Source organism: Castor canadensis, chromosome 9, assembly GCF_047511655.1.
Source record: "Castor canadensis chromosome 9, mCasCan1.hap1v2, whole genome shotgun sequence".
Taxonomy (NCBI): Eukaryota; Metazoa; Chordata; class Mammalia; order Rodentia; family Castoridae; genus Castor; species Castor canadensis.
Genome location: NC_133394.1, coordinates 1,031,277 through 1,058,492, shown reverse-complemented (window position 1 = coordinate 1,058,492; position 27,216 = coordinate 1,031,277). Strand labels below are relative to the sequence as shown.

The window sequence follows — 27,216 nt, the reverse complement described above, 5'->3', positions numbered from 1 at the left end:
CACTGTATTATTGGTTTGACTAAAGGGACTTTTTATTTCTAGGATTTCTGCTTTATTCTTTTTTCTAAGGTTTTCCATATCTTTGTTCAACTCCCCTTTTATATTTTGTGTTGTCATCTCTAATTCATATATTTCTCTTTTTATGGCATCCTTTGTTTCACTTTGGTGTTTGTTGAAGTCCTGAGTTCATTTGTTTCTGTGTCTTCTCATGTTCTTTATTTTTAGAGTCTTGAAATTTCTTGAGTGCATCTTGTACATTCTGATTAACCATGTCTAGTCTCTTCTCCATGATTTTCTCATATTCTTCCAAGATTTCTTCAAGGGTTTTTCTGTGTCACTGGGATCCTTAGTGACATTTATCATTGTTTCATTGGGGTCAGGAACTTGGTATCCATTTTTTCATTTCCCACTGAATCCTGTATTGAATTATTTTTTGAGAGTGATTTCCATCTCTTTTTCTTCCCAACACTCCACTTGGTGCTGTGCAAGTATGTTCCTGATAGACTATTTGGTGGTTTTAATTGTGTGTTTTCTTTCCCTTGATATTTGTGTTGTGATTGATATGGTTGTTAGCTAGGTTGATGTCTTCATTCTGTCCCTGGCCTGGAGGTGTAATTTAGCAATAACAAATTCACAAGTTCAATGCTAGATCAATTGTTTCTGTATTAAATAGAAAACTCCTTGGTAATACTACCTATAAACAGTGGGAGTTGGGGGTATAATGGTTATTAGGGTAGATATAGAAATTTGGGAAAATGGTAAAGGTGGAATTAAAAGGGGGACTGGAAAAGGGGTAGGTGGGTGGAAGAACTGGTATGGGGGCTGCTGGGTATTGTGGCCCTTGTGCATGTCTCGGTGTATTTTTGTTGTTGTAGTGGAGGGTGTTTGTGTCAGGGAATGCCGGGGGCTGCATTTGTGTAGTTTTTACAATAGATAGTCAGCGGGTGATGAGTGTGTAAAAGGGAGGGGTAGTGTGGTGACAGGTTGGGGGAGGTGAATGAGTGGATGAGAGGGGCATAAAAAGTAGTTGGGAGGGAGAACAACTGATTGTAACACAGGAAATGGAGGGCAAGCAAAAGGGTAAGAATAGGGATAAGAAAATAGTGATGGTGAAGTTAGTAATACAGGAAAAAACAAACACACACACAAAACCAAAAAACAAAAAAACACCAGGTACAGGGACATCAAAAAATTCAGTTTTTTGGTAAGAGTTCTCAAGTTATTCCCCAGGTGTCCAATACTGGTATTGGCGTACAAGCAGGAGCTCAGATGTGGTTGACTGGCTTGTTAGTATTTGGTTCCTTCTGTCCACAGGGTTAGCAGTAATTGGGAGATGACATAATTCTGCCAGTTTGTGCAGGGTGGTCAGAGCTGTTGTTGTTTTCACCAGGCAGCAGCTGTGCTGCCCTACAGCTGCAACTGTGCTTTGTCAGCTCCTCCCCCAGCAAGGTTGGGGAACTCAGTTTTGAATGCTGCCCTCTGTCCCATGAGGTCAGCTCTGGGATCCACACCTGCCCTGATTTGGGAGGCTGGCTTGTTGCCCCAGTTCTGCTCTCAGCCTTCATTGCTTTACTTGCATTCATTCACTGAGAATTTGGCACTGAGAGTTTGGCTTCTTGACCCACTTTCATTCTCTGGGGCAGGTTCAGCATTCCACCCCCACCTCTGCTGTTGGTGTTAGATCACAGTTCACTGTTTATGTTTTTCAGTTTTGTTGTGGGGGCTCAGTCTGCCCAGGGGTTGTGCTGGATTATTTTCCTGGATAGTGGGTTGGGGGGGGTGCATGTGGTGCATTATGCTTACCTGTTCATCCTGCAGATTCATGCAAGCAGCTCTGGAGCCAGTTGGGGTAGATAGGGTTCTGCTGTTCTCAGTGTGGCATGGCATAGGGTGGCTTTCCACAGGCTAGGGAGTCAGGATGTCAGAGTTTGATTCTGATTGATGCTCTGTCTTCTGCTTGGTGAGAGGAAAAAAAAAATGAAATGGCCAGGGGGCTTTTTTCCAAGGTTGAGACATGCCTTGCTGGCTGTGCCACACGGGATTTTTGTGGCTGTTAGATCAAACTAAGGGCTGATTTAGGGGTCAGTCTTTGAATTTTATGTGCACCTAGTGTGATGGCAGTTATTATTTTGGCTAGAAGCAATCAGAATTATCCAAGTGTACCTCTGACATCTCAAAATGGTTTCTGAAGTCACAAAGGTTAGGATTCCTGATTCCCTACCTTAACCATCATCTTGGATCTCCCCTTTCCTACCTTTTTTTTTAATTTAGCTCTCTATGTTAGAGTTAATTTTGTTTCCTTTTATAAATCCAAGGTTAAGTATTTCTACATTCTGTACTATTGTGTTTCATTGCTTTTCCTGACCACTATTCTCTTCCTAAGCTATGACTTGATGATTTTGTTTCAGGTTCATGGAGGTTCAGAGTGCTGGCTCTCTCTAAGCTACCATACTGAGTCTCTTCTCCTTGGTATTTTGATAGAGAGCACATTAATCTGTAGATCACTTGCAGTAATATGGCTATTTAAAAAATATTAACTCTGCTGATCCATGAGCATGAAACGGGTTTCCATTTTCAAGTGTTTTCTTCAATTTCTTTCTTCAGTGGTCTGTAAGTTTCATTGTAGAAGTCTTTCACCTCCTTGGCTAGGTATATTCCTAGCTTTTTTGAGGCTGTCAAGAACAGTATTTTTCTAGTTTTTTCCCAGAAGGTAGTTTTCTTTCCTTTACTTTCCTCTCCTTATTTTCTTTCCTTCCTTTCTTTTTGGTGGTACTGGGGTTTGAACTCAGCCTCATGCTTGCTAGGCAGGCACTCTGTATCTTTAGCCACTCTACAAGACCTAGGAGGTTGGCTGAATTTTAAAAGTTTTCTGGTGGAAATAAGTCGACATAGTTATAGCCATCTGATTCACAACAATTGTACTCATAGTGTCTTATTCTGGAGGTGTTCCATGAACTGCTAAAAAGAAAGTGCATTCTGCTATTGTTGGATGGATTATTCTGTAGATGTCTGATATGTTCATTTGATCCATAGTGTAGTTTAACTCTAAGGTTCCTTTGTTGATTTTCTTCTCTGGATCTATTTGTGAGCGGGGTACTTACGTCATCCACTATTATTGTATCAGGACCCATCTAAGACCAGAAATGTTTGATGCTTGCAAAATAAAATATAAGCATTTTGACATCTTGCATAATAGTATTAAGAAAATGACCTTTATTTGTAAATGAAAGCAGAGTCTACGGCCTGAATTAAACACTATTTCATTTCTTTCTACCCAGCAAAAAATAACCCAAGACAGCAAAAACATCTGGCTAATAAATTCATTTTTTTTTTTTTTTTTTTGGTGGTAGTGGTAATGGGGTTTGAACTCAAAACTCATGATTTTTAATGATGTCTTAAGATAGGGACTTCCTGAAATAGGTCACTGTTTCCTACTAATTTCAAGAATGGGTGGAAGATTAATAGTAAAATATTGCTGTATATTACATGGAGTTAAGATATTCTAATCAATGGCTGAAGTCCATGGAAAGTGAGGAGAAAAATAATGACTGGTTGAGAGTAAGAGACATTTAAGGTGATGATTGTACAAGAACCCACTGACATCACAGTGGTGTGGTGACACTAAGAAACAATGTGCAGATGAAATCATCTGTAAACTTTCTAATTTTTTGTTAATCATATAAAATTTGCTATAGAAATACTATATTTTCAATGACCTGTGTGAAAATATTTTTTGCTGGAATTTGTTCATGGTGTCTTAACAGCGATTATATTTATGTTTTCCTTTAAAATGATTGGTGTGGTTATCTATTATATTCCTGCACATCAATTTTCTTCATTAGCCATATGTCTGACTTTGGCTGCTTCCATTCTTCTCCAAGGAGCATGTTAAAACTGAAAGGCTTGAAATATTCTAGACGATGGCTAAAAGCAAAGAAAAGGAACGTGTGAACTGAAATGAATTACAAATTGTGAAATAGTGGTCTTGAAGGCCTATTTATTTAGTCACAGCTGTGATAGAACATTGTATTTTAAGAAACACCAAAGGTAAGATAGATTCATTATGTATAATTTTCTCACTCTAGCTATTAAACACTCAGCTCTGAAAAATATCCTCCATCTCAAAGCACCCTTCTTCAATTCTGCACAAAGCTTTCTCATAGCTGAAGGGAAAAACAAAAATCAACCCTTAAAGTCTAATTCATTTCACCAATCATATATCTCACTAGGGATGGTGGGGCATGCCTGTAATCCCAGCACTCAAGAGGCTGAAGCAGGAGGATCACAAATGTGAAGGTAGACTGGTATACATAGCAAGTTCTAGGCTAGCCTGAGCTATGTACTAAGACCCTATCTCAAAAAATAAATTAAATGAGAAATCAACCAATTATTATACTCTTACAAATGTTCTTATACTTGAACTTTGATATAATTCATACCAGTCATATAAGCAATTGCTTTAAAAAAGTTTTAAGTCCATATTAGAGGACTGACTTATTTTCTTTCTTTGCCAAAGCAAGTTAGACTAATATACCAGCGTATATTCCTAGTGCTTTTCTTCCTAGAAAAGTCATTTAATTATCATGAAGCTTTCTCTTCTGGTTTAATGAGAAAGACTCACTAACAAGCTGTGGTAGAACTCTGCTCTGTAGGGGATTGCTTGCTCTGCCCATTGTACACTCATACTTCTACCTAGGTTACATCCCAGTAATGTATGACAGGAAGTCTGACTAGGATGGTATTAGCTGAGGAAGAGCGAGAGTGGCATGCTACTTTGGTATGATGGCCTTGAGTCAATGCACCTAGATTCCTAGCCCCTCCTGCCCACCTGGCTAGGATGATGAGTTTTAGAATTACAATTATGAATCCCACAGTAAAAAGTTAAGGAAACATCAGTAAAGGAAAACATAAAGAGAAAAGCTAGGTTAGAAAGGGTCAGGACTAGGGAGAAAGCAAAGAAATATGCTAGAAGAGACTAAGGCAAAGTAGAGTAAAATAAGAGCACGAAAGGCAAAAGGTGAATAGGAATAGTGTGGCATATCCCAAGGGTGAAAAGGCAGGAATGTCAACTTGGTATGGTGTGATGCTTACTAGGACCTTTGTTAGGCTCCTCTAAATACTTTGACTCACCAGACTATCCTGGCCATACTGAGTATCACAGTGATACAGAGTAGGAATCACAGTTTGCTCCAGGATATTATATAGGCTTCCCTTCTAAGGCACCAGTCCTCATAGTGATCCACAGAGCATTCATAAGGCTAAGATCTATATTACCCTTAAATGGCAACGTCAGGTGTAAGGAGACAAGATTCAAACTGACAAAGTGCTGAAGATACCTTGGCTTAAATGTCCCCTGCCCCAGGAACCTGTATTTCTCGTAACTCCATAGGCAGTTTCCAGGGTTCCCACAGACAAGATGACTGTTAAAGGGGAGTTCCAAAGCTATACCATTTCCATCATGTATTTATGGTTCACTCAAAGTAATGCTCTGGCTAGATGCAACTTCCCAATTAGGGATCATTTTTATCAAAGGCAGGCAGCATTGCCTAGAAACAACAGATATTCTTACCAAGAGACGAGAACAACAGTCATAACCAAGTATAAATTCTCTTACAACAGAGAAAAGGATTCATTTCTTACGCCAGGAAACATTGCTTCTACTGGCCATTTACCCCTGAAAGAGATCATGAATTTGAAGCCATACTTCTACATCAATTGATGTAATACCCATGAAACACTTTTCTTATAATTGTAGGAAATACTAAGTGTTCTACTGACAGTATTGAGGGAGACTATGTCAGTCAGTCCAAACTTGATTTACAGTGTTCATTAAGGACCATCAAGGGACAAAGGGCCCTACACATGTAATATTTTGTGACTAAAAAGTGTTAATTACTGCTATACCAAGAATTAATGTCCAAGAAACTGTACAATAGGAACATGTTGAAATATACTTTTTACTTACAAGTCAGGTTTTTGTCCTTGTTGGAATTCATGCTGAGGTACAGGGTAAAGGGCTTCATAACTTCTGTTATCTTTTGACCCATGGATTGCAAACGAATTAAACTTTGTCACATTCGGTGGAAAGTAACTCCATGGAAGAAAAGCTTTGCCTTCCCATTTTGTCTCCCCTCTGTACACTTCAAATGATAAAGCGAGTTCTTGCTGCAGTAACGGTATGTGAAACACAAAAAGTAAATTCAGACTTATGCTTTGAACACACACATATAACTTGTACCCTTAAAGATTTTGTTTCACATTTTTGTTCACTCACTTTCCACACATTTTTTCTTCCAGACAGTAAAAGCACCAAATGCTGTCCATGGCTGTCAAAATTAAGATTCCTCATGAGTGTTTGAGAGAAGCAATGTTATTTTCTTCACTATGCACGTTGGAATGTATGCGCTTGCAGCTAAATTTCCAAATAATAAAAGATGCAATACCAATATTGGATGATTGTAGGGAGAACCAGTGAGTTTAGTTACTTAGGAATGGCAGTCTTCAGGTTTACAAAAGACAACTGCTGTCAAACCATAAGGTTTCATGTGCTAAGATTGCTCTTCATATTTGTTAGTAAGAAGTCATGTAAAATAACTTGATTAGACAACATAAAGTATGAAAAGAAAGGAAAGATATCATGTTATTTGGAGTTTATAATAAAACCAATTTTTAAAAAAAGTACCCTAAGGGAAGCTGGGACTAATTTCCAGGTCTGACTCTAACAACTTTAGTAAAGATTATTTCTGGAAAACTATCTTGAGGCCCATTAGGAAGACAGCAAATACAGAACACTGAACTAGTCAATAAATGAAAGATTTTAATCCTTATCTATTTTCTCATGCAATCATTTTTGACCTGTTTGCCTCTGGTGTTTTCCAGCATATTCAATGTCAAATTTTCAAATGGGAACACAATATATTCTCCAAAGACAACTGTAACAAGAATGCATAATTGGGATTAGTCAGGTCAGTAAGAAGCAAAGGAGTTCAGGTGTTTACATGAAGCAAATTCACTATCTCTGGAAAAGACTGTCAAACATTTCTACCCAGACAGTCCTTTGTGAGCTCTGAAGGGAGGCTTCTATTCAGGAAAGTACTCTGGCAGAAGACCACAGTCTTTTTCATTTAAACATTCCCTGATTGTTTTTTGCTGTTTTTATGTGGCCTCCAGGATATCTTAGGAGCAGTAAAACTTCTTGCAAATTAAAACAATAATCTTCTTCACACTGTTTCCAACAAGTTAATTAACTGTCACAGGAATGATGTGCCTGAGACAAAATTGTGATTATTGATTATTAACTCACCTGATGTATATCAAGCCATACTACTCTGAGGATTTTAACTTTAAAAATTTATTAATTTCATATACAATGGCAACTGTGTAGTTTCTTAACAAAAGATAGTCTACTCTGTTCATTCAGTGTGAGGTCATCACTTTTTGATGATAAACTGAGATGATCTAAAAAATTAAAACTGAGGATTTGGCAAATCCAAGTTCTTTCCTGTTATTTAGACAAAGTATGAATGCTTCTCTTAGCTTTTTCACATGACAGTTTATAAGAATTAATCATAGCTTTAAATCAAAGATTTTGGCATCTAAATTAAAGGTACCATACAAAGATAACACAGACTTCCTAAAACAGTAATTTCAAACAACTAGATTTTCCACATTAGAGAAACCTAAACAAGGGAAATAAAAGGACATGTAAAACTTCATTTATGTCAATTGTTTGAGGCTCTCAGGCCAGTCTACTAAGGCTATTGAGTATTAATACTAAGGGGTCATTAAACAGCACCTAAGATGAATAAAGGCAATATATAGAAACATTCCACTTATTGTATCCTTCAGTAATTTGAGATTTGCTAGAATTTAGGTGACAGGTGGGCATAAGATAAAATAGTTTGTCAATAGGTAAAGAAAATTCTTAAGGGTGTACGTAAACACTAACAAAGAAAGTGCAGAGTCAATAGTTTTAGTGAGCCTAATAAAATCCAGGTATGATTTAATTTTTATCCTTGGCATTGGATGCAAAAATGGCATAGCATATATTAAAAAAATGAGTGATAATACATGAAAACAGAGTGATACATATGATTAAAGTTTAATGTAGTCATTTAAAAATCCCCTGAAACATTTTTGTAAGCAAGTTACATTTTTTTATATCTATATACCTCCTTTTATTTCTCAACAGTTAATATGTAATAATGCAAATTTATACAGTAATTCATAAGGGAAACAGTTTGTTTTATAATGGTTTTTATTTTGCCAAAAAACTTCAAATTTATCACAAAAAACAATATTAGTGACTTAAAAATAACATCACACAATATGTCAAACACTTGGAATACATATCTAAACACATATTCTAGATGTATATGACAATAAAAGTATGCAATTCAGATGAACCCAGGTATCATTCCCTTTACTATATGACTTATTACTAGAACAAAGTATCTTCAAATTATGTAGTAGTGATTATAAAAAGTATTATATACTTACGGACAAAGTTCAACTTCCAAATACTGCTCAGCTACATCATTCAAGAAAAATGCTTCCACGACTTTTGAAAACAGAGATATGCCACATTGAATAACTTAATTTTGCTTTAGTTAACAAGTAAGTTGTTAATTCCTTTAGAACATGAAATGAATTAAGTAAGATTTTAAGTTACCATAACATCCCCAGCAATAAATGGCAAAATAGACAATGCCCAGGAGAAAATCACAGGAAATGAGTCACGATCCATTTTCTCACATATCAGATTGCCATAGATTAAAGTCTAGTGCTGGTGAGGTCACAGAAATCAACATCATCACACAGCAGGCCAGCCAGCTACCTTCTAAGATTTCTGCTAAGAAATATATCATATGACTAGGAAGAGAAATTAAGTGTAATTCTATTCAAGATAGTGCTCAAAAGCTGGAAATGATATAAATGGCAATTTCCTCTTATATAGGATCATTTCCTATTTTTAAAATCAATCTACCATGAGGTACAGCCGAAAAATAAATTATGGAATTTATGCGACCATGGTACCTTAAAATCAAAGACACAGTTAAATATTTAGTGGCATGAGAGTATGTCATGACATTTACAGGTGGGCTGCAGGGCAGCAACCAAGCGTATTTGAAATTAAAATGTGCACATGTACTTGTGGCTTGAGCTGTGAAAATGGGCAGAAAAACATTTAAGAGTAGTTGGCTATGATTGGAGAATACAGACAGGTGATCTTTTCATTATACTTTCCTGAGCATGTGCTATGTTTTAGATTATTTAATTATGAAAGTCTTCCATCTTTCTTATAACTAACTAACTAACACACACACACACATACACACACACATATATATGAAGTAAAAAAGTCCTTTTACCCCAATCTAGAACCTACCAGACTTTTTCTGTGTTCAAAAAACTGTTCTACTTGCTTAGATCTTTAAAAAATGAATATGGAATTATCTTCACCTAGAGATTGTTTTTTGTTTTTGTTGTATTTTTTTTTAGGTGGGACTGGGATTTGAACTCAGGGCTTTGCACTTGTGTTCAAAGGAACTCTACTGCTTGAGCCAGATCTCCAGTACCAGAATTTGCTTTTTTGCGTGAAAAAATTTTCTTTCGTATTAATATATTCCTTTTTAATGATTGTGTAGATTTCTGAATAGAATGCTGTAATTTATTCATTTAATCCTTTATGGGTAGACATTAAATTGTTCCTAATTTTCTGTGTTACTTTTATAATACATTAGTTCCCTCAATAATTCAGAGAATTTAATTGTCCCTTTCTAAATCTTTTACCTAAATGAATTAGAAAGTTTACTATAATGGTTAATTTCATACCTCACATTGGCTAACCCATGGTACCCAAATATGTGTTCTCACATTATTCTAAATGTTTGTGTTAAAGGTATTTTTTAGATGAGATTAACATTTAAATCAGTAGAATTTCACTAAAGCAGATTACCCTCCAAAGTGTGAGTGAGCTTCATCTAATCAGTTGAAAGCCTATGGAAACACAGACTGACTTCTAAAGGAGGAATTCTGCTATCAAACAGACTTTGGATATGAACTGTAGCACCAACTCTTGTTTGTATCTATAGACTGCTGGCCTGCCCTGTGGGTTTTAGACTTGCCAACCCCCAGGAGCATGTGAGCCAATTCCTTAAGATAAATCTGTATCTCTCCCATTCAAACACGTATCCCTTCTTATTTCTATCCTCCATCATCACCTCACAAGCATTTTAATAGCTTTTCTGTATTAACACTGTATCAGATTGTATAGGCACTTTGATTAGTTCACAGTATAAGCAGACACTGAAGTGGAAAGTTGGATAAAATTCCAAAAATGGAAGGATGTATGGGTCAACATGGGAAAAATGAAAGCAGACTGTTGGCTCAAAAGCGTGGCTTGGGGAAGGACTCCTGGGAAGGTATCAGCTAAATTCTGTCTTGAAAGATGGGTACAAGTGGGTAAAGGACGGTGGACATGACATCCCAGAGGGACAGCGTTCACTCAGAGGCATGTACTTAGGAAATACTCCAGCTTATTTAAAGAACTACATGCAGCTCAGTCTTACCAGGCAAACACAGGGAGAACTGGCAGTGCTGCAGAAAATGAGTGGCAAGTCATAGAAGGCCATGAAAAACTGTGTAGAGATCGAATGAAGGGGAACTTTATCTTGAGGACAAGGAACATGAGGAGCTCTTGGCTGAAGGATGAGCTAAACTGCCGTTTCAGATACGTTCTGCCTAACCAAGGTAAAAGATGATGAAGACCTTTCTCCTACAGTAGGGCTGATAGGGTGGAAAGGAGGTACTGAATTAGTGACATCTGACAGGAAGTAAATTTGATAGGCCTTAGCAAAAGAATGCAAATATGGAGAATGAGAGAGAAGGGCATCATGAAGAGATCTCGGTGACCTGAAATGTTGCTAGAGCTAGTCGTTGAGACTGCGCAATCACGTGGAGCACTGCGGCCGGGTCTATAAACATTACGTCACTTAACTTCATGAAGAAGTAGATGACATTAGGGTTTGCTGAGCTTGGTGCTTTCGTTCTTGACAGATGAAACAGACTGGTGCATATGCGTACTACACAAACAAACCACGTGATAAACAAATACTAACAAAAGGCATGCTCTACAATTGTAGAGAAATTTTATATTGGCTATAAGACTTGTCAAAGACACTTGAAGAAATGGGACCTGAATTTGACCTTGAACTATGTTTTGGAAGCAGAAAAATAAAAAAGAATGACAAAGCACGTAGGTGAGACTCTGTATGGACAGTAAGAAGTCAAGAGCTTGCAGTTGAATCTGTGGCCTAATTCACGCCTGTCTTGAAAGCTTATGGGAAATGTTTCAATTTTCTCCTAGTGATGATGACGGTTTGTGATCTGGTGGAACAGCATTATGAAGAACACTTCAGAAAGCTGAATCTGGTAACATGATTAGGATATGGTACCAGGGAATCGCAGAACAAATCTGAAACCCTGTCATTTCATGGCATGTCTTTTAGCATTAATTTGACATGTGAGATTACTTGCTTCACAAAGTAAAAACTAAATTTCATGTTGAGGTTGGTAGTATTTCTACAATAAGGAAAGTACCCCAAAACTCCCATAAAGGTTTAAGGTGAAAGAAGCAATTTGAGGATACTTAAAAGACCAAACAAAAGGAATACTGAATTCTGAGATTATAGAAGGACATTATGATAGTATTTCCTAAAATCTGGATTTGTAATTGCCATTTCCCATTCTAGTTACTGCTGAAGTCACATAGGCAGTGGGGATAAAGTCAGAGTAAGAGACTGGTAAGAAATGCCAGTTGCTGGGAGTGCTCACTTCCTAACAGCAAGATAAAACAACAGCCTTGTGAGAGGTTCTTACAAAGAGATGTAATAGAACACAGTACTTCTGTTTACCTTCGTAATCCCACAGCTCATTAAAAGGCTTTCCGGGTTCTCCAAGTGGGGCTGGAGGGTCATTGAAAAATGGAGCACTGACTTCCATCACCACGCCTCCCTCACCTGGGCTTAGCCTGACAGACACTGGCTGGTGGCCCACTGGAAAACCATCCCAAGTGTGTTCAATTTTGAAATCCATCTGAAGACTGACTGTAAAGGAAGCATATTAAAACAACATGCAAAAGTTTCATTTGGTTAGAAATGAAATGGAATCTTAAATGCCAAATAACGGATAGGTAGACAGCAGAATGACAAGAGCAATGTCCAAGGACTCAAAAGGCCACCTGTGTGGTGGCAAATCGTGGCTCGAGCTCTGCTCTAAAACAGGATTTGGTCTGATTTCCTTGTAGTATGCGTCAAAATCATTAAAAAATGCTGTGAAAGTCCACTGCAGAAACTGTTAATGTGCTTAACTGTAACTCCAAGTGCATGCGTTCATACCCTTTGTCTTTTTCTATGGAAAAGTATGCAGGTGTCTGAGTTACCGGATCCTCTGGGAATCAAGATCTAAAAAATAAAACAAACCATGACAAAAAATCTCTGTAAATCAGTAGAACAGTGCTATGAACCCCGATTCTTCTGGATGAAAACCTTCTCTTTAGAGGGGAGGGAGACGGCATTCATGTGAAGGTTGCTAAAGTTCAATTCTGCCTTCCCTTATTCCTGTGCACACACTTTGTTCCCTTAGTCCTGCGCACACACTTTGTTCCCTCCCTTATTCCTGCGCACACACTTTGTTGCCTTTTCATCTGTTAAATGACCACTTTTTGATTGATAATTTCACTCTAATTGAAAAATGGGAACAGAATCTACTTACCAGTTTAAAACAGACTCAGACATAGGGAACAAGCTGTATTGCATCTTTAATTATTTTCTAATGGAAGGACATGCTATCTAATCAGGAGAAACACATTTCATTGAACACTGTGGATCATGCATTTTAGGAACATTATCTCATTTAATTTTACATGAACTTGCAGAGACATGAGTATTGTCCTTGCTACAAATGAAAAAAACAGACCTGTGCAAGGTCACATGACATGCATAACTAGAAACTGCACCAATGTCAGCTGTGTTTTCCCAGAGGACACTGTGGGACTCTGCAGGAAGATGAAAACTTTATTTTAGCAGTAAAGTCCCCAAATTACACTGGTTCCAGGTATTATCCACAAGATAACCCTGACTTTGTATTTGATATTTGCAAACTGTAGCTTCCCTTATCTGAAGTCTTTCAATTTGTTCCTTTGTTTCACATGCTGTCTTTACTACAAGAAGCTATTAAATTTTGAGGAATCTTGGGTGGATCTCTCAATGTCTGGGAAATATATACAACTTTTATTTCAGACAAATAAGCAATTGTGTTTTAATGTCTAATGGGCTTCTAGAAATCCACAAGGAAAAGATGAACACCCCAACAGAAAAGCAGGCACAAGCTATGAACAGCCAGTTCACAGAAAGAAAATGCAAAGTGTTCAACCTCACTTACAGAAATCCAAACTAAAGCAACGATAAATTTTCAGTTTTATTGGCAAGGATCAGGAAACTTGAGAACATGCTGTGTTGATGAGGAAAGTGAGAAAAAGTGAGAAAGCCGCTGTGAAGGGCAATACATCAAGATCTACTAAAATAAAAATGCAAGTATCTTTTGACTCGATAATTCTAGTTTTGGGAGTTATACCTGGAGACAATCAAAATGACCTAAGTAGAAGAATAATTGCGGAAGTGTTGTTTAGAATAACAAAACACTCAAGGCAACTTAAATACCTTTCGGAAGATTATCGAAGAAATTCTGCTATAGTGCAATGAAATACTACACAGCTGCTAACATGAGCAAGCAGCTATAATGCATGAGACTACACTGTGAAGTGAGAAAAACCAGGTGCAAAACCCATGCATTCACTTCAGAAAAGTAAGCTCATCTGCACATGTGCGTGGGACGCACACACTGTGGCAGGAAACATAAGTAAGAGACTGGCTGGGCAGCACCAATTCATTTTTGGGAGGGAATTACCTGCTCACACATGGAGGAAGGCAGCCTTACTTACCATTTTTTTTTTAACCTATTTGATTTGTATACCATGATATATGGACTATTTTAAAATAAGTGAATAGTTAAAAAATATTTTTAAATTTTAAATATTCTTAAACTTAAAGCTAAACTGCTTAAATAGCATTATGATTGAATACTATGAAATGTCAAAATGAATATTTTCAAGGTGGTCACAAGTCTACTATGCAATTTTAATATTGGCTATTTATATTTTCTTAAAATACTGTTATTGTTAATCTGTATTTCTCCACTTTTTAACTTCTTTTTCAAATTACTCTTTCATCATGAGTTAGAAAGATAAATTTTCAATTATTTTCACTGCTTTACTTACCTTCACTATGAAAAGACTTTTGAAAGGAAGTGGAGAGAGAGAAAAGGGCACAGAATGCTGGAGCATTAAGAGCCTGGCAGAAGAAAAAAATATTCCATGGAGCTTAAAAGAAGGAAGTTGAGGAAAAGGTACTTTTTCACTAAAATGATTTGCAAAGAAAATTTCCAAATTTTTCTCTCTTCACAAAAAATTCTTCAGTTTTTCTACAGTAAGTGGATTTTAATTGCCGTTTGCATTCTCTCACCCAGCCCATTTCTGAGAGAAAGGAAGAAAAGCAGAAGTTGGCCTGCCAGTGACTAGGAGATAGCGGACAGCAAGACACTGCATGCCAAGCACTTTGCATTCAGAGTTTAGGACAAGGCTGGAAGAGCACAGAGCAGGAGGCTCACACCCACAGGCTCTTCTCTTCTCTTCCAGGGCCAGCACCCTCTCCCTTTGGTTCAAGTCTCTGCAGGGATCACCTCAGGCCACCAGGGCAGGGCCTGCTTGGAGGGACTTAGAGGTGTCAAGCAGAAACTTGATTATTCTAGGAAAGGAAAATGCTGAAGGGACACAAATGAACACCTGAGGCATTTTGTTAAATTATCCCACTGAAGTCTGGGAGACTTTTTAGAAGAGGGAAGGACAATTCAGCAACATAAATACTGTGCAACAATTTGAAAATCAACTGTAAATCATAAGGTAATGCTGCAGCTAGAGATTAACTGGCCACATAAGCAAAAACTATCAATTATATTACACTCGGTATAAATTATATTTAGGTCAGTGGTAGAGCACTTGCCTAGCAAGGGCAAGGGGATCTGGGTTCATTTCCCAGTACTGGGGGGAAAAAAAAATCAACCAGTAAAGTCTTGTAACCACACACATACAAAAAACAAAAACAAACTGTTGTGTTAATGTCAGCCTTGATCATATAAGCCAAGTATGTGCAGACGTAACTCCTGTGTCACTATTCACTCCTTTATATCCAGAATACACTCTTGGCTTTCATCCACACCAATGTGTCCTATCAGGAGTGTAAACAGAGGGTTCTACTTGCCCAACCCCAACTAAAGTCACAGCACCAATATACAGGGTTGAGCTGCAGGAGACAGAAGCAGGTCCCTGTGCAGTTGAAAGTACACGCAGAACTTCAAGAGTGGGAGCCTGCGCCGTTGGTTTCCCCTTCCAACAAAGTTGTGTCATGGCCACTGAAGTCAGAACCAGCTCAGTCTCAGACCTTTCGTGGTTATTACGCACAGCCATCTGCGCTAGTCCTTAGAGAGGTCTCTCTCTCTCTCTCTTAACAGCGAGGTCCACCATGGGCCTTCCAAAACCTAACTGGACACGCTTGAAACTATTTTTCAGATTTCTTAATAAATTTTGCTAACATTACTTTGTTTAAATGACATGCATAGAGGACTACAAAACTTAAACTGTTAGCCAAACAGAGCTGCACCGATGACAGGTGTGTTTAATGGAACTATTTTAAAGCTACAAAAAAAAAAATACGATCTATTAAAAACACTAGGAACTTTTACTCCCATTTCCTGCATGGGGCGCAGCAAACACCCCCTCCGCCCCATTTCTCCCTACTATACTGTACTAAGATAAATGCTGTACTAGAATAATAAAATAAATGGTATAAAATAAATGCTGTACTAAAACAAATCCTTGCTAACAGTTCAAAAAGAAAGAAAAGAAAAAAACCCCACTAAAACTAATGGCCGGATTCCAGCTAACACTGTAATTGCTAGCGCTGTCCTTTCTGCCAACACACGTTTTGAAGAAATCTAAAAGATTTAAGGACTCAGACAAAATCAAATTTAGAGCCCGGGAATGGTCATCGCTCCACAAATGCAAACTCCACCTGTTTATTTTCTGCAGAAACACGTGCAGTTCGTGTCGCTCCCGGCCCCGCGCGGACACAAGGCTGGTCCTCCCCGCAGAGGCGCGGAGGGGCGGGCCGCCGCGGTCCCTCCCGGCCTTCGCTCCGACCACAGCGGCGGGGGTTGTCGGGACGAGAGATCCTGCGGGCGTTTAAAACGTACCCAACGCCCCACTCGCGTTACACTTGGGGGAGTTTATTTCAAAAGGAAGACACCGACCCGACCACGCGCAAGCACAGGCCGCCGGCTCGCCTTCCGCGATGCCTCACGCTGCTGGCTCCGCCTACCGCCCGACAACCAGCCAATACCGTGCGAGCGTCGTGCGCAGCGTGCTGACGCCAGCGATGACGCCCACGTGATGACGGAGGCGGCGTCGCCGTCTCCAAGGAGCGGTCCGGGGCACCCGTTTCAAAGTCGCAGGGCGGGCCGAGTGGACTTCGGCTGCTAGCCCGGGGCTCCTCGCGGCCCTGGCGTCGCCCCCCCAGCCCCGTGGAGGCTCCCGTCACCAAGCTGCCCGCCGGCTTCCCCGGCCGTCGTCTGCGGGGTCCCGCCAGCTGTCGAGTGACCCTCGGGACCGCCGCGTCGACCCGCGCACCCGCGGGGCCGATTGGCGCGGAGCGTTCGGAACCCGCGGGCGCGTCCCGGAGCTGCGGAGCCCGCGCGCGGGCCAGGCCGGGCCGGGCCGGGCCGGGCCGGGAGCCGAGCGGCCGCCGCGGCGCTGCGTGAGCGGGGTGCAGATCGCTGCCTGCGCCCTGCCCCCCGAAGCCGCCGCCTCCGAGCACGACCACGGCGCCGGACGCTCGGAACTGGGCTTATACCCAGATGGCCACGGAAACCGACTTTCTGAGTGACCAAAGTAAGCTCCTGTGCCTTTATTCTGCGCACGTAAAGCTTCTGTCGTCATCGCTGCTAGCGTGTTTGTCGGGACCCAGCGTGGAAATTTGCAAACACTTAAGCGAAGTTAGCTGCATTAAAAGCTTGATGTGCACGAGGACGGGGTGTCATTCTAAAGCAGAACTGGTTGGTCAGTCCTTGCAGGACACTAAGTGTTCTGTCCCTTTTGTGCAGGGAAGAAACCGGATTTGGCGAGGGTGGGGGGTGGAGGGGAATTGCTGCGGCTCAGGAGGAGAGTCCAAGCCTGTAGGACCTAGAGGCGCTTTTCCTGTGTGTTAGGTGCCAGGCACCATGTTCAAGCATGGCTACTGCAGAGGTAAAGGGGACGGGCCAGCCCTCAAGAATTTAACTTGGGGAGGGAAACATATAAATCCAGTAAATGCAGCTGCGGAGCCTTTTGCCTCAGTTTCCCCACGGGGGAAGCACTGAAAGATGTGAAGTGTCCAGAATAATGTGTGACATGTTGTGCTAAACAAATATTGACTCTTACAGGATTGTTGTTAAACTACCGGCAAGGGAGGCGCCATCTGGGCCGAAGTGGAGTGCCAGAATGGATTTATGTAGAAAGAGCTATAAAGGTATCCCAAGTAAAAGGGTATTTGCAGCGTTGAAGGGATTCGGAGTGTGCTTTGTTTAAAGACGTGGGACAGGGTTGGCTTGAATGGAACGTAGGGCTTTGTGTAGGGAGCTGGCACGTGACGGTGAGGAGTTGGAGGGGGAGTTCGGATGAGAGTGACATGGTCCAGTTGTGATTCGAAGAGCCCAGTATGCTGTTGTGAGCAGCATGTGTTGCAGCAGACTGTAGTTTGATAGTTGCTGTCATCCAGGGAAGAAGGACACTGAGGAGGATGCACAGATTGAATGTGAGGGCATTTGAAGTTGAGGAGATTTGACTTGAGCAACACGAAGATAGGGAAAAGGTGACAAGTTCCATTTAGAAAGCATTACAGACCAGTGTTTGGGAACTCAACCTCTGGTCTTAGTCTGTGTGTGCTAACAGCCTAGCTTTAACTCTTTTCAAGTGTTGGGCCTTGCTTCTCTGTGCCCCAGTCGTCACATTTGTAAGATGAGTATAAGAACACAATAACCCTCCTGTAGCTCTGAGACTTGAACCGCGTAATGCAAATAAGGCCTTTTAGCCTGGTGCTGTGTACATGGTGAGTGCACAGTACCTAAGATAATTGAGGACACTGTAACATTAGCATTTTTCTTAGGTGTGAAGTGGGAATAACCTCAGTTCCTAAGGATGACTTGGCCTCCATCTGCATGGTGTGGGACAGGAAAGTGTGGGGAGGAGTTTGTGGGGTGGAGAGAGTATCTGAGTTTTAGAAGAAAGAGCTAGCTGGAATTCTCAGATGAAGCAAAAGTTCAGATACTAGAGAAAACAAAAAAGCCAGTAGAAGCATAGTGACTTAGTTCTGAAGAGCAAGTGGTAGATGGTTCACTAGGAGACAACGGAAGTGAAAGAAGGGATCCTGAGCAAAAGCAGCAAGGGCTCTGAGTCTTGAACCCACTGTGCTTACTCAGGATCTGGGAGCATGGAGTGACAGGGCTTGCGAAAGAGAAGAGTGAGAGAGTGGGCACCCGTGACCTTCTTATTCCTTTACCTGGACCTGTATGCTGGTCAGGGTGCCACACTAGCACAGGCTCAGGTACGGATAGAGGGCTTCCCTCCTTCCACTGCCTCAGCCTTCTACACTGACTTCTTTTGCTTTTGACTACCTCTTCTCATTCACGTCATTTGGATTCAGTCGTCTAGCTTAAGACATTTATTTGTTTTGCTGTTTCAACTGACATAACTGCTAATTGCTGTTTCAGCTTTATTTATATAATAATCAACTAGTGCAGAAACTGTTAGCACATTTGCAGTATACCATTTTTCACCCTCTGTCTGGGAGGGAGTACCTGACAGCCCTTAGGAGACCTGATCTAAGAGTTCAGTGTTGATAATGTGTATCATTGCTGGAACAGTGTTCATTCCTGTGGGATGGAGAACCATGGACTCACATTTTCTTTTCATTCTCTTAATAGTGTCTTTTATAGTTCAGAAGTTCTTACTTTTATTCTTTATGAGTTGTGCTGTTACGATTTTGTACTTTTGGTGTCATAGGTAAGAAATCATTGCCTAACCCAAGGCCGTGAGATTTTCTTCTAGAAATTTTGTAGTTTGAGGTTTTACATTTAGATCTACGCTATAGAGAATTTTGTACAAGATACAAGGTAAGGGTCCTGTTTACTTCTTTGCATATGGATACCCACTTGAAAGATTATCTTTTTTCCCGTTGAATTACTTTTGCACCTTTGCTAAAATCGGTTGTCCTTAGGTGTGGGGATTTATTTCTGAACTCGGTTCTGTCCTGCTGATCTATCTACCAGGGCACAGCTGCCTTGATTATGGCAACTTTAGTATAAGTCTTAAAATCAAGAAATACTAGCTTTTTAAATTGTTCTTCTTCATAGTTTGGCTATCCCAAGTCCTGTATGGGTCCATATGAATTTTAGAATCATCTTGTCAGTTTCTGAAAACAAATGCTGAGATTTTGATGGACAGTATATTGAGTCTATGAATGAAGTTAGGTAGAATTTATGTATTAATGATACTGAGTCCAAACAATGAAGAAGCATTGGTATATCTTTAATTTATCTTAGCAATATTTTGACTTTTTAATACATAGGTTTTGCACATCCTTTGTCATATTTATTCCTTTATATTGAAGTTTTTGATACTGTTGTAAATGGTTTTTAACTTCAGTGTCTGATTTTTCATTACTATTATGTAAACATGTTTTTGTGTATATATAACACCTGCAGCCATGTTATACTCATTTATTGGTTCTGGTGGGTTTTGTGTGGAATCATTGCATATATTTTCTACACCATCAGTCTGGTCATGTAAACATCTAATTTGGGTGCTTCCTTTCCTTCTCTTGGTTTAGTGCACTGCTAGAATTTCTAGTACAGTTTGGATAGAAGCAGAGGGTGAGAATAGACACTTTCTCATTTCTGCTCTCAGGAAGAAACATCTCTTCAGGATGTGGTGGGAGCGACGGTAGCTCTGTTTGTCATGGGTAGTGTCACCGGGTTGAGGATGGCCTTTCCGTTCCTATTGTGCTGGGAGTTACAGAATGGATGTGGGAACTTTCTAGATACTTTCTTTACCTCTATTGAGATGATCAACTGTTTTTTGGGTTTTTGCTTGCAAATAGGGTGAATTTCATTAATTAATTTTGAAATGTTGAATCCACCTTGCCTTTGTGGGGTACACTCCACTTTGTCATGATATACAACCTTTTTTCTAAATTATGGATTCGATTTTATAGGCATTTGTTTCAGCCACGTCTGATGTCACACTCTTGTAATCCCAGCTACGTGGTTGGCAGAAATCAGGAGGAATGTGGTTGAAGGCCAGCAAAACCGTAGTCACTCCATCTCAACAAACAAGCTGGGAATAGTGGACTCAGGTCTCTAAACCCAGCTATACAGAAGGTCGGTCATGGTCCAAGGCTGGCCCAGGCAAAAAAAGCATGAAACCCTATCTGAAAAGTAACTAAAAAAGAGAAAAGGGCTGGGAGTGAGGCTAAAGTATTATAGCACTTGCCTAGCAAGCACAAGTTCAGACCCCAGTATCGCCACTCCCCCTGCCCAAAAAAAAAAGGAGTTTGGGTACATTTTTAGAGTCTGTGCACATGATGCTTTTGGTCTGATTTTGGTGTCATGTATTGCCAGCCTCTTAGGATTACTTGGAAAACATTTTGTCCTATGTTTTTTGCAAGAGCTTGTGTAGCATTGGTATTATTTCTTTTAAATGTTTGGTAGAATTCACCTATGAAGCCAAGCAGAGCCGGAGTTTCTGTAACAGAAAAAGGACAATTCACTACTTTGTGGTATATTCGAGGTGTAACCTCTGCAGAGCTCAGACCCAGAGTTCTTTGTTCACAGATTCTCCTGCACAGTTTGAGCATTTCTGTTCCAACTCAAAGTGCTCAGAAATCCAAAATTTTGAGGACCAATATGATACTCAAAAGTTGCAGATTTTGGAGCCTTTCCAATTTTCACCTTATGATGCCCAACAAGTAAAGTATATGCAAACATTCCAAAATCTGAAAAACTCTGCAATCTGAAACATTTCTGGACTCAAACAGAGGGACACTCAACTTGTACTTTGTCCTGCTGTTGTCAGTCAGTTGCCTGTAACCAGATAGGAATCATGGGTGGGCAAGGAGCAGCTGTATGTCCAGTGCTAGCAGTCCCAGACCTTTGAGTGCCCAAGGCCTAGGGACTGGACTGGCAGAGCCAGAAACTCACAGCTCCAAACCCTGAGAGCAAGTGGCACTGCATCAGGCTTTGGCAGCCAGAGACTTATGGGTCTTGATACTCAGACTGGAGGCTTACTATGGGCTTTAACCTCCAGCAACCCCGGCACCTGCCAGCTCTTATAGTCCTGGGCTTCCAGTGGCAGTGGGGTTATTACTAGGGGAATGGGGGGGCACATCAGGTTCTTGTCTGGGGTCACAATCAAAGAATTGATTGATCCAAGGGACAAGGAGTGCAGGGCAAAGCAGCCCAGTGTATCGAAAACAAAGTGAAAGTAACACCATCAAGAGAGGGCTCCAGCCACATAGCTCAAGAGCACTGTTGTCTGGGGTCTACCTGGCTATTTTATGTGGCTTGAGCCAGGCTAGTGGGAAAAGCCTGGGTATTTCTTTTTATAGGTGGGATGAAGGTGATTAGCAGATTTGATTGACAGATGCTATGTGACTGATTTTTGACTGCGTGTGTCCCTCCCCATGATTCACTCTGTTGTAATCGCATGCATGAGAGGCAAGTAATACTCATGAAGCCTTAATCCTTAGTAAGCAGGTTGCTGAAGGTGACAGGTGGACTGCTCTGCGCATTGCCTTCAGAACTGAGTGGAACAGTTATTGCCCATTCCCTTCTCCACAGGATGCAAGGGACCACAAGAAATGCAGTGTAAACCATGAAAGGGGTTTTGGGGTGGTCCAGGGGAGGTTTGGATCTAATCCTCCCTGCCAATCTTCACATAGCCCTGTATGCCATGGACCCCTATGTCATGGGCGCTGCTGGTATCACAGCTCTTAGCCTGGAGTGTTGGATCCTGTGTCCTCAAGACCTGGCAACTCCTGGGACCCCTTCAGCACGGGGGACCCAGGGTTTCTTTTCTCTGGCTCTTTGCAGCCGTTCACTCTTTCTTCGCCACCAGCTTGCTTCGTCTCTCACCTCCGTTTGCATCTCTGTTGCCTCTGCTCCCTGTTGTTTCTTCCCTGATGTTTTCTGGAGCTCTTTAGCTGCCGGCCCTGTTACTGTTATTATCTTCTTTGCTGCTGACTCCTCTGTCCTCTCTTCCTGCTACCAGCTCAGCCTGTTCTCCTCATGATAAAGACCATAAGTAGGTAAGGAAAGACCACTTGAGAGAAGCCTTTTTGGGGTCTAATGCTACAAAGCAGGGGACAGCACAGGTGTCTCCAGGCTGACTCACAAGGTGCGTTAAACAGCTTGCTTATATAGCCAGAGAGGGGGTGTGGCAAGTGTCTGCACCAGTCACAGCAGACCTTCGTGCAAATGAAGGACAGACTTTGCACCAGTCACGGGCCTTCTGTGGCCCACCAGGGGGAGTGTTACTCCCTGGACCTGGGTGAAATAACTGTGAGGTCATCTAGAGCTCACCAGGTCTTATGGTGACAAAGTCTGGGACAACTCTTGACAACCGTCATGGTGGGACAGTGACTTCTGGAGCAGTAGTTGTGCTTCTGCAGCAAGCAGCTGTGGTTGCAGTGGAGCTTTTTACGGTGTCCAGGGAGTGTTCAGAGCAGCAGGACTGTTATGAGGACCACCCAGGTGATTGCTGGGCTGACAGTCCTCTGCTCAAGGCAGCTGGATGCCGGGGAAGGTCAACGGTGTCAGCTAGCAGTCAAACCTCTCCACCCCCCAACACCTTAGCTTATTTAAAGGGAAAATAAACATTCAGAGGACACATCCAGTAAAGACTTATCACTACCAATGACAGGGCCCCAGGGGGAGGGGTCTCTCTAATCTGTTTTACAGTCAGATCTAGTCCACTTGGTCTTTACCAACTCACAGCTCCAACTCCTTGCGTCACAGAGTCTGGAGGTCTCTGCCTGCATTTCCACCGTCTGCTGTGACCTGGAAATCTCTTAAGTCATTCAGCTGGTGCAGCCTTAGGGTTTACCTTGTTTTGCAGGCTGGTGGCAAAAGTCCTTGCCTTCACTAGCCAAAGAATTGGCCAGTGGGACTGACTCATGAGACGGCAAGGTTAGCAATCAAGTAAGATTTATTAGCGAGGAAAGAAAAGCTGCCCTTAGAGATGGATAGAGAACCTGGAAAATCAGTCTGTGAATCCCTGTCATTCACAGAGGGGTTTTTTAATTTGGTCCTTTCTGTTGGGGAGAAGGAGTTAGGAGTAGGGTGGAGTGGCCTTTTGACATATCTCTGTACAAACACACTGTTGGGGAGGGGAGGCACAGGAGTGGTCTCTTAGCATATCTCTGCAGGAACATATGTATACACAGTCCTGCGAAAGCCTCCTGTTCATCAGCCTTGTGGCACTTTGAGGTATCCCTAGGGGGCCATGACTTGTGAACCCGTCCCTCCCTTTACAGGATGTGGAGCCCACAGTGCTCTCAAAGGGGACAGGGCCACTGGCTCATTTTGTCTTCTGATTCCCCAGACCCACACTTGCTTGTTTCATGTCTCTAATCATCATGGTCTGATATCTAGTGCCCTGCAAGCCATCAGCTTATTCATTTGCGTCAGGCAGCAAAGTGGTCCTTGTATTTCTTTTCGCACATAGGCAAAAGTCCTATACAATTGCCTTGTGTTTGACATCCTAAACTCAAGTACCTTACTCCAATTGTAACTGTTCTTTGACCTCAAGGCCTCTATTTAAACTCTTCATTTTCTTCCATATCCTTAACTCCTTCGTGTGGTTTTTTTTTTTTTAACTACTACTGTTTTACATATGCTGTAACTTGGGTATTATTCCATCTGCTCTCTTATAAGTAATCTTTTTAATTTTTATGTTTTAATATTGTTTGCATTAGCACACATTTAACATGATGGGGTTTCATTGTGATAATTCCATACATGTGTACAGTATATTTTTAACAGTTCACCCCTCCATTATATTCCCATTCTTCCCATTCTCTTTTTCAAACAGTGTTTGCTGGTTTCTGTTATGCTGTCTCTGAACACGCACACACACACACACTCACATTCCAGCTAGGTGGGAAGTGCATGCGGATAGATAGGGCAGAAAGCACAAGACCCTATTTGAAAAATAGACTGTAGGTCTTGAGTTCAATCTCTAGTACAGTAACAGCAACAATAATGATAATGTAATATAATTCCTTACAGCATATTAAAAAAGTCATCTCTGGGCTCATCAAAGGAATAAATTATTTTCAAACTTTCAGAAAAAATTACGAGAAGAGTGTCTTTATGTCTTCAGGATAGGGGAAGATATGTCCATAGACACAGGTTTTTTGTTTGTTTTTACTGGAAGAAAACGATCTATGAATATACTACATTAGAAGTAAAAACTGAGCATCATAAAAGATACCATCAGTGAATGAGTATAGCAGTTACAAAAGCAACTTGTTAGTATGTGTGTATGTGTATATTTGCTTATTTGTGGCATGGATAAAAAAGAAAACAAATAAAAGCCAAGTGAATTATTACAAAGTGCAAAATTCATATAACACAGCTCAGGTCAAGAAATGGAACATTGTTAGAACCTCAAAACCTCCTTGTAATCACACTTCGTCCTTTGTCCTCAAAGATAGTAAGGTAAACAGTGTCTTTAATTTTGCATAGTTAATTCAGTTTTGCCAATGTCTTAACTTTAAAAACAAATCATAAAATATATATCTTTATGTGCTTGACTTCTTTTATTCGTTATGTTTTTGAAATATCCATCTTTTTGCATATGGATTTAATTTGTTCACTTTTATTACTGTAGAGAATTACTGTTTTTAATTCATTACATATGTTTAGCCATTCCTCTTGTGATGGATATTGGGTTAGTTCCAGATGGTGGGCCATTGGAAAATCCTATCACTTTTTGTTATGGCTCTTCTGCTCAATTGCACCTGCAATGTTGGGTATCTTGCTAGAAATGGTGTTTATGTTTAATTTTAAAGTTTACTAATTTAAACTCCCACCAGCAACGTATGGGAGTTCAATTTAGGTATATTTTCACCAATTCTTGATTTTTGATTTTAACTTTTTAATTGTATCATAATTTACATTGATATTTCCTGATGCCTAATGAGCTTGAGCTGCTTTTCTGTGTTTTCTGACCACCTCGCTATTTCTCTTTGTGAAGTGCCCATTCAAGTCTTCTCACCAGAAGGTCTTTGTCTATTCTGGGTTCCACATGTTGGAAGTTTCTTCTCCTTGCTATGACTTACATTTTTACTTTCTTATGGTCTCTTTTTGATAAATACTGAATATCCTTCCTTGTATTGTCTTTTTCTTTCATGGTTCTTTTTGTGTTCTAGTTAAGAATCTTACCATATCCTAAAGTTAGGAAAATATTTTCTTGATTCTCTTCTAGAAACAGTATTGTCTTGGCCTTTGCATTTAGATCTGCAGTTTACTTGGGATTGTTTTTTATGAATGAAGTTAAATTCTTTTCCATAAGGTATCTGATTGATTCAGAACCACATACAAAAAGATTGCCCCTTTCCCAAACTACTGCCTCTTTCCCCACTCTGGAGTGCCCCTTTGATCGTAACTGAAGTGCTGTGTGGACATTGGTATGTTGAGTTCGAACCCCCTTCCATGGGCCAGGTTTGCTTATTCTTTGTTATGGATTTGATCTTACAGACCACTGTAGCCATGTGCTAAAAACTTGGTCCCCAGCTGGTGCTGCTTTTGTGGGGCGGTAGAAACTCTAGGAGATGGGGGTCTTGATGGAGGAAATAGGTCACTGTGTGTGTGCCTTTGAAGGGTAGATTTAGTCTCCAGCCCTTGTTTCTCTCTCTCTCTCAATCTCTCTCTCTATCTCTCTCTCTTTTCCTCCTTCTCCCCTCAGCCGCCTTCCTCTCGGCTAAGAGGTCAGCTCTGCTTTGCCACATGCTTCTTGCCATGATGTTCTGGTCCCCACTGGCCCATGAAGAAGGGCCAAGAGCCCATGAACTGAAACCTCTGAAAGCGTTAGGCAGAATAAGCCTGTCCTCTTTTCAGATGGTTATCTCAGGTATTTTATCATGGGACAGAGGACTGACTAGTCATTCTCATGCCACTGCCTTGCTATGTAAATTACCCCTCATTCTTCTGTTGCAGTGTTTGGCCATTTTCTCTGCATTTCCCTCTGCACTTTAGAATCAGCTTTTCATTTTCTGTAATACCATCTTTTGAATGTTGGCTGGGATTGCATTGAATCTGTAGGCCAATCTGGGGAAAATTGATAGCTTCATGATATTATGATACTGACTTTTCTCAACCATGAGTTATTCATCTCCACTTATTTAAGTCTTTAATTTCTCTCCTGAATATTACATAGTTTTTTGTATAGGAGTCTTGCACTCCTTTTGTTAGTTTTATTTCTAGGCATTGATTTTTGATGGTACTATAAATAGTATCTTTTATTTTCTAACTTAACTTTTCCGGTATTAAGAATCAGCTTAGGTTAGGTTTTTTAATACCACCTTACTAACTCGCTTCCCATACACTTGCTTCATGGGCTCAGCTTAATACGATGAAAGTTTCTATTAAAAACAAAGAACAAAGGGTTGTTATCCTCAGTGGGCAAGAATTCCACTAGATGCCCTGGTTCTGGATAACCAAAAACAGTTATTCTTTGAACTTTTAAAATTCTGTCTTCCCAAAACCCCCTCCTAACCTGGCCTCTTTGTGATTAGCTGAGTGTGTAGACTGTGAGCCCAAAACCTGCCCAGTCCAGGGGCAGGAGAGGGACAGCATGGCATCAGATAAACCCCCCCGTGGACTTTCTGCCCAGGATGCTTGCTTCCCAGACTTTCTGGTATGCACCCTTCTGCAGAAGTAAGTTTTGCCTTGCCTATTGACTTCTGAGTAGTGTCGTCTCTCTTGTGGCACCCCAGTACCTTAAAGATA

General features: G+C 40.7%; 2 protein-coding genes across 8 annotated transcripts in view; one reads left to right on the top strand and one right to left on the bottom strand.

Moving 5' to 3' along the window:
* Positions 1 to 3,285: 3,285 nt before the first annotated feature.
* C9H4orf33 (chromosome 9 C4orf33 homolog) lies at positions 3,286 to 16,485 on the bottom strand. Of its 4 annotated transcripts, none has more exons than XM_020180830.2 (6): positions 16,188 to 16,485; positions 11,916 to 12,107; positions 8,500 to 8,560; positions 6,275 to 6,326; positions 5,966 to 6,165; positions 3,286 to 3,924 (listed from the first exon to the last, which is right to left on the bottom strand). In XM_020180830.2, the coding sequence occupies exons 2-6, from the start codon at positions 12,094 to 12,096 to the stop codon at positions 3,804 to 3,806; spliced, it is 615 nt and encodes a 204-aa protein (XP_020036419.1). In that variant the 5' UTR covers positions 12,097 to 12,107; positions 16,188 to 16,485; the 3' UTR covers positions 3,286 to 3,803. The 4 variants fall into 4 exon arrangements, with proteins under 4 accessions (XP_020036419.1, XP_073897268.1, XP_073897266.1 ...); XM_074041167.1 differs by having other exon boundaries at positions 16,369 to 16,476; XM_074041165.1 differs by having other exon boundaries at positions 11,916 to 16,485.
* Positions 16,486 to 16,920: 435 nt separating this feature from the next.
* Sclt1 (sodium channel and clathrin linker 1) overlaps positions 16,921 to 27,216 on the top strand; it is a 160,518-nt gene continuing 150,222 nt past the window's right edge. For 3 of the 4 annotated variants that reach the window (XM_074041163.1, XM_074041161.1, XM_074041160.1), the window contains exon 1: positions 16,921 to 17,062. In XM_074041163.1, coding sequence (XP_073897264.1) covers positions 17,029 to 17,062 — 34 coding nt within the window. In that variant the 5' untranslated portion in view covers positions 16,921 to 17,028. The remainder of the gene's footprint in view (positions 17,063 to 27,216) is intronic. The other variant, XM_074041164.1, reaches the window with a different exon arrangement.